Source organism: Grus americana, chromosome Z, assembly GCF_028858705.1.
Source record: "Grus americana isolate bGruAme1 chromosome Z, bGruAme1.mat, whole genome shotgun sequence".
Lineage (NCBI taxonomy): Eukaryota > Metazoa > Chordata > Aves > Gruiformes > Gruidae > Grus > Grus americana.
Window position 1 is genome coordinate 20,624,334 of NC_072891.1, and position 11,644 is coordinate 20,635,977.

At 42.6% G+C, this 11,644-nt stretch overlaps 1 protein-coding gene across 1 annotated transcript in view; it reads right to left on the reverse strand.

Moving 5' to 3' along the window:
- ANKRD55 (ankyrin repeat domain 55) overlaps positions 1-11,239 on the reverse strand; it is a 53,710-nt gene extending 42,471 nt beyond the window's left edge. The window contains exons 1-3 of the mRNA XM_054809933.1: positions 10,887-11,239; positions 3,765-3,887; positions 1,838-1,968 (exon numbers count right to left, since the gene is read on the reverse strand). Of these exons, the coding sequence (XP_054665908.1) occupies positions 1,838-1,968; positions 3,765-3,887; positions 10,887-10,926 (294 nt within the window). The 5' untranslated portion in view covers positions 10,927-11,239. The remainder of the gene's footprint in view (positions 1-1,837; positions 1,969-3,764; positions 3,888-10,886) is intronic.
- Between the last annotated feature and the right edge of the window lie 405 nt (positions 11,240-11,644).

The following is an 11,644-nucleotide window of genomic DNA, read 5'->3' on the forward strand; positions in this document are numbered from 1 at the left end:
AGCTGTGGCAAGTACAGACTGAGTAAACAGTGATTAAAAACCTGCTAATTCCCATATCACTAGCAAATGCTAGACATATTCCTACATGTGGATTTAATTAGGCTAGGTTAAACCAAGAAAATGAGCACTTAATCTCATTTCCTTTATGAGATTTTAGCAGGGATGGCAACTCAATAGTAAAAAGCCTTAGAGCGTGGTCTTACAAACATTGTTGCAGAAGTTTGAATTAGTGACAATGTTAGACTGAAAACAGCACCAAAACAGATGGGATTAATCAGTTCTTGGACTAAAACCTTCTATTGATCACCTCAACAAAGAAGCAAGTAAACAATTTGGTTGTGACTGCATAAATCTTTCAGCGTATACTTAAGTCCTGGGGAAATCAAGCATGTGTTTAAGTGTTTTGTTCAAACCTCCGCAGGCAATCGATAAAGATTGTTACCTCCTGTATGAGCTATGTCGCATTACCATTACCAGCATTTAGGGGGAAAACTTGTGGAATGAAGGAAACAGAACATCCCTGTTGCAGGTCCCAGTGGAAGTATAAGACCACTGAATTCTGCACGCAATTGTGACTGTGGAGCTCTGCTGAATTCAGTTCTCTGGGCAGACATCACAGCCAAATTCTCTCTAGACCTCCGATTATATCCATCAGAGAAACAGAAATGGAAACTTCGAAGCCTGGGTGGTTTAAATCTTTTCCAGTAATTTCTTTCTTTTTCCAGAGAATATTTTTTCCCCTCTGGGAAAAGAGGAAGGAAAAAAGGAGCATGACACTAATTATGGGATTTTTTTGAAAATATCTGGCAGAGGAAATGTTTATGCTCAAGTAAGTGGGACATGCTCCTTGCACTGAATGAGACTGCCTGTTTTGCTATATTCTACACTTACTTTCTGGCTGAATATTGCATAGCTGAGCAGAAGCATTGTTCTTGTCCTGAATTTGCAGGAAGAAACTGGATGCAAGGGACGCGATTTAATTAGGCTGCCACAGTATCTGTTTAAATGAACTGGTGATCATCCAGCCATAACTCATACTATGCAGCATGGGTAAACATTCCTTCCTCCTCTCTGTCCAACTAATAATGGAAGCCCATGGACAACCCCTCTGCCCAACTAACTTGGTCCCCATCCTCTCTCTGAATCCTGAATTCCCTCCAGCGAGGAGCAGCAGACTCAGGGGAAGAGGACCATCGTTGCGTGCTTCAGAGACCACCACATCTCCCTTCCTGCACTTCTCAATGGGATGTCTGTCCCTACTATCGCTTGCACGTGGGTTGATAAGGGGTTGGATTGCGTATGATCTGAGTGTCCACTGACACCTGCAGCACCTTGAACTTAAGTTCTTAACCTGGCCATCCAAGGTCCAGCACTACAGTGAAAAAAAGCAATGCCCTGGCTCATGTGGAGTGCAGGAAAACATGCCTGCTGACCACCAGAATTTGCTCCTCTCTGGAGCATAAAAACCTCGTGCTGACAGGGGGAGGGGAGAAGTTAATCTGCGTATTAAGAACAAGAGAGGATCTTCCAGTGCACAGATACAAGTGGTTTTTCTCAAATCACACAGAGCACACTAGATCTAGTCAGATCCCCAGACCATGCACTGATTTTACAACCCAAAAGAGAAAGGACACTATGACAGGAGTCCTGATCCTTTTCTAATAATCATTGCTTCCAGCTTTGCATTATAGTAAAGTTTACAATATCACTGTTGTCTTTAACCAAATGTTTTGTACTTTTTTTCCTTCTGTAATATGAACAGAAATCTTATTTGGTCTGCACATTTACTCCCTTCACTCCGTCTATCTTTCCATCCTTCTCCCCCAAGTCTTGGTACCAGATAAGTTGCCAGAGATAAACTGGTACGTCCAAAAGCATCTTGAGTATTAATATTGGCTCCCATCTTCAACAGAAGCTTCACTGTATCAACCTGGCGTCCTGACACAGCATGCATCAAAGGTGTGCAACCTGGGGAAGAAAGTCAAATGTTCTTTTACAATTTTTATTTTGTCAAAGCCATAAGATAGAGATATTTTCTTATTTGCTAATGTTAGCACTGGCAAATTGACAAATCCTTTCTCTGACAACTGTCCAACAGTTGTACTCAGTTTTCTGCAGGCAGGAAGTAACTGCTATGCCAGTTACTGACCACTGATTTTAAAAAGAGCATGACTTCATTAGCAAAAGCCTTGCCTCATTAACTCTGCTTCTGGAGGGAAAAGTGTTTTTCTGTTGACAAGCTCCCAATATGAACTGTTGGCTTTGTACACTGTTTTGGAGGCCGATATTCTTCAGAGTGGCTAGTAGCCAGATGGTACTTGGCTAATTTTCTCAAACCCCAGCTTCATTCTGTCTCTATGTATTTAAAAGATTTATGAAATCAAGCCCTGTCCTGTGCAAAGGTGTATGTGTGTGAGTTGACACTTTATGTAGACAACAACTTATTTTAAAGACTGCATTTGCTCTAGAATATTTTCTTTTCTGTTGTCATTAGAACTTATTTTATATTCTGCAAACAATTTCTATGCTGGAAAAAACCTGAAATCTACATTCAAACCCAATACTCAAATTTCATCATGAATTATTATATCTTTTCATTGCCTCCTCTTCCTTCCATTCTGCTAACTGCTGAATAACAGCAAGAAATTTTCCTGCAAAATCTGACAAAAAAAATTTAAATTACTAAGCTGGGAATAAACATGAATATGAGAAACTGTAAGACTACTAGAAACTTCAGACACAACTGAAGAATAATTATTCTTACTGGATTCAATGAGACTGCTGAGCAAATGCGTGCTACTCAACCTGAGGTTATGCAGACTCTGCCATATGTTCAAGATATCATCCATATGTTTTGTCTTGCAAGACTGGTTTTTAGTTACGTTTGTATGTACAACCTAGTAAACAAGTTTATTCTGGAGCTGAAATACTTCCATTTGCTGATCAGTCTGTCTCCACCAACTGCCCTTCATACCTAGTCCCTCTCCCATTAAAGATATGGACTGAGAGCATTTTATCTTGATTAAGCATTTTCCCTAATGACCAATAGTTGCTTTAAAAATAACAGTTAGGATGGAAGGTTAAGTGTAGGAAAAATTGGTAACTTGGTAAAAGCTGGTAAAGATTAGAATAGACAGTGTTCATATGTACCCTTTAAAAGAAACTGCAATGAAAAATACTTTTGAATAAACAAAGTCTTCCTTGAGAGAAGCTTCCAGAGATCTGTGGCTCTAATTCACTTGGGAAATGGATGCATATAGAACCCAGCCAATGGACAGCACTTTGTATTAACATTAGGTAGTAACCTGAACACAAAATGAAAAGGAGCATAGTTGCACAGATTAAACAGATTATTTAGATCATTGCACAACCAACCCTTTGGCAAACAGTTACATGACAAAATCATTCAAACTGCGTCCGTACACATACTTTTTAAGCGATAAAAAATACTCTTTTTCCTTCCCTGAAATGACAACAATTTCTCTGTATCTCCCTAAAGAAGACAAAATAGATTCATTATAAAGTACTGTCTGATCATAGCAAAACAACTTATTTGTATCCATATTAAAAAATAATACAATTACAGGGGAAAAGAAGTATTCAAACTGAGAATTTCCAGTGAATGTTCCAAAGAATAACTCAAATTTCCCATATTCTGCTACTAAATATAATTTACTGGACACAAAAATCAGAATGAAAAATGGAAAATTTAATTGCAAGCTGAAACAACTACACCCCTGAAAACAAGGTCAGCTTTCATTTACCCTCGCTGTCGCAGTACTCCAGGATGGAAGGATCTTCTCGAATCACTGCAGTTAGTGTGTTCACATCACCATTAGCTGCTGCTTGGTAAACCACAGACAAGTCAATCTCTTCTACTGCATCACCTGCAGGGGAGGAGTATGTCCGTGGTAAGCAGAGAGCAAGTACAAATGATTAACAGTGAAAATAATGACACTTATTTCCCTGAGTTTTTATGACTATATATCTCAAGGTGGAACAAAGTGTATCTAAACAGCACTGTGGTTTTTGTTAGTCACCTGAAATATGTTTTCCTCATAACTTCTTCCAAAAACTGTCAGAGACAGACACCAAGAGGGCATAAAAGAACTTCTGGAAAGTTTCCACCTCTTATAAGAAATCATACTAACGTTAATGTAACATGACTTGAGAAACAATGAAGTAATAACTGAACTAGCTCATAATATTGTTGGCTACATTTTTATAAGATTGGATGAAATCAGGACAGAGGTGTTTTCAGTTTCAGTGTTATCCTTGCACCAGTCAGAAGCCTGAGCCTTTTTACTTCCTTTCCCTGAGGTTTCCAGGGGAATGCTCATCTCAGGAGAGTGAACTTCTGGCAGCAGTGGGTTGCGTTAATAATTCCTTCAAAATGGAAACGTGGACCCAGGACAGGTTTATTTTGTTTGGCAATTACAGCATTATTTAAAGGAGATGCCTTGCAGGACCTGTTCCTCAATTCTCCTCAGATTTTTGTTTCTAGACAAATTAATGTGATGATTGTCTTTTTGCTTCTTTGCTTGTAACTTCCTTCCAGACTGGTCATCCCATGCTCCACATGCCTACACCTTTGACTTCAAGTGGACTACTAACCTGTTAACTTCAGGAGTCAAAAGAGTTGATTTTTTTGGTGCAGGGTCAAATCTGTTTGTGGAGGGTTGACCCAGGCTGGAGGCCAGGTGCCCCCTAAAGCCACTCTGTCACTCCCCTCCTCGGCTGCACAGGGGAGAGAAAACATAACGAAAGTCTCATGGTTGCAGATAAGGGCAGGGAGAGATCACTCACAAGTTACTGTCATGGGCAAAACAGACGTGACTTGGGAAAAATTAATTTAATTTATTACCAATCAGATTAGAGTAGGGTAATGAGAAATAAACTGAAATCTTAAAAACACCTCCCCCCACTCCTCCCTTCTTCCTGGGCTCAACTTCACTCCCCGTTTCTTTCCCTCCTCCACGCAGCGGCACAGGGGGACGGGGAATGGGGGTTACGGTCAGTTCATCACACGGTGTCTCTGCTGCTCCTTCCTCCTCAAGGGGAGGACTCCTCACACTCTGCCCCTGCTCCAGCCTGGGGTCCCTCCCATGGGAGACAGTCCTCCACCAACTTCTCCAATGTGAGTCCTTCCCACGGGCTGCACTTCTTCACCAACTGCTCCAGTGTGGGTCCCTTCCACAGGGTCACAAGTCCTGCGAGCAAGCTTGCTCCAACGCGGGCTTCCCATGGGGTCACAGCCTTCTTCAGGCATCCAGCTGCTCTGGCGTAGGGTCCTCCATGGGCTGCAGGTGGATATCTGCTCCACCATCACCCTCCATGGGCTGCAGGGGGACAGCCTGCCTTACCACGGTCTTCTGCAGGGGCTGCAGAGGAATCTCTGCTCTGGCGCCTGGAGCACCTCCTCCTCCTCCTCCTTCTTCATTGACGTTGGTGTCTGCAGAGTTGTTTCTCCCACATCTTCTCACTCCTCTCTCTGGCTGCAATTGCTCCTGGTGGTTTTTTTTCCCCTTCTTAACTGTGTTATCCCAGAGGTGCTACCACCATGGCTGATGGGCGTTGGCCAGTGGTGGGTCTGTCTTGGAGCTGGCTGGCATTGGCTCTGTTGGACATGGGGGAAGCTTCTAGCAGCTTCTCACAGAAGCCATCCCTGTAGCACCCCACCAACCCTTGCCTCGCAAACCCAGTTCACTGATGTAAAGGTAAAACACTGTAGATATGTATTGTTGGTCAGCCGCAGTCTCACGTTTAATTTTAAAAAGAGTTCCTGATCTCTATTAACTCAAAAAGAACGACAACTGCAGTGAGCAGTGCTGTTCACTGTGGCTGAGGGTCAGAGCGTAACAGTTGACCAGCCACTGCCCTACCCTGTTAGCAGGAGAAAGTAAAACTGACACCTAAATCAGACTAGAGAGTTGATCAAAGGAAAGAAAGATTAAGTGACTGGTGACTTATCCTTACTGTCATGTCTTCTAGAGATAGCATAACTATGTCAGCTCTGCAGAAAAAAGGGAGATGGTTTAAAGAGAATTTGAAAAGTTAGTAAAAAGCCTTTTTTCATAATCAATACATTATTATTAACACTTTGATATAAATTATATTTTAAACATTGTCGTATATATTTTTGAGTGATAAAAGACCTTTAAAGACAATTTTCAAGTATTAGCCACACTGTTCACGTTGTGATCAGATGTTGTCGTAGCTGAACCTGCATGAGATCCACGCTGGGGTTTACAGCCCAACGTAATTCCCCACATATGACCTTCTCTCCCTGTGATGCAATCATCACTCTCGACTACAAAACTTGGCTGCCATGGAAATACAATTGGCTTTTACCCTGGGAGAGGTTAGCCTGTCAAAGCTGGAGCTCTGGTTGTGGGCTTGGGAAAACTAGAAAGCTGATGTTAAATCTGCCTTCACCAGTCCACAGATTCCCTCTCCATCACTACTCAACTGAAGAGAAATTTTTTTTTTTTTCTTTCTTCTAGCTGGTCTTTTCAATTACATATTTGATAACATTTGTAAATTAAAAATGTTAACTTGATTTTTATTCTATTGGGCAGTCTATTGCTGAGGGAACTGTTCATTTGGCTCAGAAGCTTTTACCTGTGGGCTTGTGAGATCAGGAGACACTAAGAGTCATTGCCTCTAGAGAGTCATCACCAGTGACTAATATATGAAAAAAGAAGTAACTTTACCACAGGGACCATTAATCAGATTTCCTTATCATGCCAGATCTGCAGACTGCTCTTCCAGCAGCAAAGACATGTTAGCATCAAGCTCAGGTCTGAGCTAGTCCCTTTCTCAAAAAGGGGTGTAGTATTGCCTGGCAAAAGGCAAGGAGACAAGGCAGAGGCTCATTGCTTGTGTTTTTTCCCATGCCTGCTCTCACAGAACATGGCCACCACTCCTGTTAAGGGATGGTGGCATGAAGCCACATCCAAGATTCACACTCCCCCACCCATGAGTCCTAGCTGTCAGAGCAAGGAGAGGCCGGTAGACCAGGCCGTCACTCTGCTGGTGAGGGGCCAGTAGGAATGGATGACTGCTTATATCGTGCATCTGACATAAAGACTGACACTAATTCCATTTCTGTAGGGTGACATGATTTCAAGTAGGGTGTCTTTAACATGACCTGTGTGGCTTTGGCTGTGCGTGTGAGGAGGAAGACAGATGCATGGTCTTCTGATGCTTCAAATGACAGGAAGCAGGAAATGCCAGGAGGGCTTGGGTGTTATTTATGCTGGATGCACTTGGCTCCAGGTGACACAACATCTCCCACTTCATCTTCCTCCAGCCTACCCTGTCAAGGAATGATAGGGCATGGGTGCAAAGGTTGTAGGCCATTTCTTTTTGCAGACACCTTCCTGGGCAGAAGAGGAATGGTTCAGAGAGTGGGCATTTTGCAGGAGGCAACAGTGAAGTACTGAGCGCTTGTGTCCCCCTCTGTGTGCTTACCCTGCTGGGGAGCTCAGCTGTGGCTGGGGCACCAGCACCACATGGGATAAAGGGATTGCAAATGGCCAAGTGCCTGACCCTCCATCTTCAAATGCATTAGTGTTACTTCATTTATTATCTTGCAGGATACGGAAACTGTCAGTCACCCTCAGGAAGGCAGAAAGTCTAAGTAAGAGCCTGCATATGGAGAAAGGGAGAAACTGCAGGTTGGCACAGCAGTGGCTTAGAAAGGTCTGGAGGAATCTTAGCGAGCTAAGGCCAAATAACATACAGGGTTGTGACGTCTTTTGTAGGTAAAATCAAAGTTAAAAGCCAATCAAAGTTGAAAAAGTCAAAATTAAAAGCCATCTGTCTGAAATAAGGCACAGTATTTTAAAAGCGTGTAATTTCCCTAAGACAAAGTAATTGTCTTTTGGTCAGAAAAGGGAGCATATAAAGAAACGCGCAGAATGATCACAGGATTCAGAGCAATGAAATTACACTGCTTGTGAGATTAATTGTCCCCTGGCCCACGTATGAAGAATACATATTATACACAATTTGCAATGACAACTGATGTGTTGTTTTACAAAGTGCACATTAGATGTATGCAAGCACATGCTTTCTCCAGCATTAGATTTTTAAGGTCTAAATAATTTTGCTGCAGCTTAGTGTACATGGTCTTGACAATGACTGATTTAGACTTTGCTAAAACACTAGGTTTTGAAAACTGAAGGCTGGATAACCGGATAATTTATGTTCATTGAGAAGAAGAAATATTTATGTGTATAATTTTCTCTTTCCTATAGTCCCCCTTGTCTCCACCAGATGCCAAATGCCTTATGTGATTTCCCACAGCTTGTCGACAGGACACAATGCTAGACAGTTTATTTGATTTCAGCATGTCAGTGTCAAGGGTCAGTGGGAGGTGGATGAGTGCAGTTTTTGGAAACTGTAATTCGCTCTCTAATGTTATGGATTTATTGATTGCTTAACAAAAGTAATAATCCCTGTGTGTGCCTGGCTGTGAATGTACCAGTCCAGGCCTTTGTCTATCTTCTCTGTTTAAATAGTAAACGTTTGAAGCCAGGTACAGCACACATTTAAGTGGCACCAAGCAATATTAGGAGGGGAGGGGTTTCTGATGTCGCTTGGCTTCTTTAAGTCCCATTTTGCTACTGCTGTTGCTATTGATAAGTATTATAAGATATTAATAAGCAGTACCATAGGAAGTGTTGCAAAAAGACAGTAGGATTTTCATGCCTGGAATGCTGGTTTTTTGATCTGTAGCTGGGACAGGTTTCTGATGTGTGGGGTAGATAAAGCACAGGTGTGGGGATGTTCTGATGTGTGGGGAGAGTTGGTTTATTTTATGGGACCAACGGGTATTGATCTGGTGTGTATTCTTCCATTGTTATAAATTGCTCCAACGAAAGACATTCTCTTTGCTAAAAAAATTATGCATGCTTTAATCAGTAATGTGCCAACACATTAACATGCTATTTAGATAAAATCCAGCATACACTGTAAATTTCGAATAGAGCTTTCTTTGCATGATAACCAATGGGTTCAGTGTCCCATTACTGTGCGTTGTCTGCCTCTGCTCCCCATCTACCTCCCACGCAGCTAGCAGGGAAGACAAACAGTAAGTCACAAATCATCTAATGAGCCAGCATCCCTGCAGTGGTGGTGGAGGGGAGACGATGAATTTATCCAGAGGGGACCCTCTTATTGGGGAAGTGCTGTGAGTGGGGTCTTACATGGGGCTAGAGATGATGCTGGACAGGAATAAGGATGGGTCAGTGTGGAGAGTGGCCTGGCAGGAGGAGGGCTGCAGATTAGGAGCAAGGGGAGATAAAGGCAGATGTTGCCTCCCAACTCTCTCATTTCTATCCAGATAAGTGGTTTGGGTCAGTGGTGTCCTGCATTGCTGTCTGCCCCCTTATCCATCTGGACACTTGACTTCTCCTTCCCCAGCCCTGCTCATACTCCAGCCTCATTCCCAGCACCACTTCCATCGGCTCCCTGGCAGCCGTCCCCACAGCACTGAGTGTGCAGGGTCTCCCCTCTCCCTCCCCAGTCTAGGCACTGCTGGGTTGGCGTGTGGCACAGACCATGCTCATAGTGCCTGCAGAAGGAAAGCTTGAGAACAGCTGTTGGGAGCTGCAGAAGCTCAGTCAGCCCCACACCTCTGTCCTGTTGGGGAAAATGCTCCTTACATCATTCACACATGATGTAGGAGCACCTGTCTCTATTCCTGCAGTACAGATCCCCCTTTTCCCATTGCATTTTCCTTCCTCCTGTATCCTTGCTGGTAGTATTTTTTGTCTCCTTTCACTCAGTTTTGCTTGATCGCTTTGCACTCTTCCCCATCAACTGAGGGTGGGGTCATGAGTGGGCTGGTGTAGACCAGTACTCTCAAGACTTGCTTCAGGCTTGGAGCACTACTGTGTCTGAAAGGCAGCCAAAAGTCCACTGCTTTACATGGAACATATTTACTTTGGGTTCACCAAAGAAGTGTAGGCAAGAACAAAAGTACAACCTGTGGGACTCGACTGCCCAAAAGGCACTGTAGTGTCTGTCTTCCTCCTGCCCTTCATCTTTTCTCCACAGTCAGTGCCTTTGTTGTGGGACCAGCACGTCCATGTCAGCTTGGACAGTTTGCAGGTATGCACTGGAAGCTGTGGCCGCTGCACACAAATTATTTGGCAAGCTGACTTAAAGAGAAATTTGTGGCAACATGGATAATCAACCAATGACAGCTTCCTGCTTTGGGAACATAAAAGGAATGCCACTACATTCCTTATAGTGGATTAAGCTGTATGACATAAAAGCTTGTATTGGCAAATAAAGACATGAAATTCAACTATTTAACTTATATTTCCATAGCAACCTTACTATGTAGAAAATCTTCGTGTTGCGGCTTTTAAAGATATCTTAAATTCACTGTTATGGCAATACTTACTTATACAGCTAAGATTTGCTGAAGCAAAGTCAGTCACTTGTCAGCATCTCATCCTTTTAGTGTATCCAAACTATAGACCTATGAAAATCAGCTTTTCTTAAATTTTTATTCCATTTTAAACTACTCTGCTTGCTAATATTGCAATTGTTTTTATGTGTATATCCATAAGAGGACCAATACGTAATATAAACAATAAATATATACATACATCCCTTAATGCTAAGCATAAGAGCAATCAGATACTGTTACTGTTCTGCTGAAAAAAATTATTTTTAACAATCACTGTAGCAATAGGCTGAAATATCCATGTCTAAAGCTGATATAAGAAATTCCTTCATGTGTAACCAAACCAATCCCTAGGATCCTTTCCAAAAATTCTTGTTACTGATTCTGTCAAGTAATCTTAATACATTTGCTTGGGAGGCATGGGAAGACCAGAAGATTTTGAAATTAGTAGTAGGTGACTTACCTTTGTGCTGATCAAACACTGATGAAGAACTGAAATCCATTGTTGTCTATCTCATTATTTACAACCAGACCAGACAAATCCCATCGCCGGGGTTTTCAGGGAAGAATCCCATATATTACAGTAAACAATTCAACGATAGCTGTCACCAATCTTCTTGTCAGAGAATTAAACTTGCTTTACGGCTGCAGGTTGTTATCAAGACAAGGACATTATCACTAGCTTGATGCGAATGGTATATTCTGTTTGTTATGGACCCTCTTAAAATTACATCCCTGGAAGCTTAACTGAGCTTCTGAAAAACATCTTAGCTTCAGTGCATGAAACTGCCTACGAGCGGCTCTGAGAGATGCTGCAGCTCATCCAGCCTCAGCAGCTGAGCGCTGCCCGTAGATAAATAAGCCTCGGAGGGTGAGTGGGACTTGGCTGGCAGACGGAGCATGTGCAGAACTGCCAGCGTAGGTTGGGTACAGACGACATCCTCGCTGTGCAGATGACATCCTCGCTGTGCCGGCCGAGCGGCATGTGCTGCGCTCACAGACGGCCCTGCGGGCAGCCTGTCTGTACCACTGTGCTCTCAGCATGTGTCTGAGGATGGTTTGTGAAATGATGTTTTCAGAGATTACCTATTTCCTGATTTAACTCCTGCATGGAGAACACAAATTAACAAGCTCTGTCTACCTTAGTTTAGTACTACCCAATTACAGTTAGTTAAAGTACAATGTTTAATGAAGGCATAATAACTGAGAGCATGTTACCAT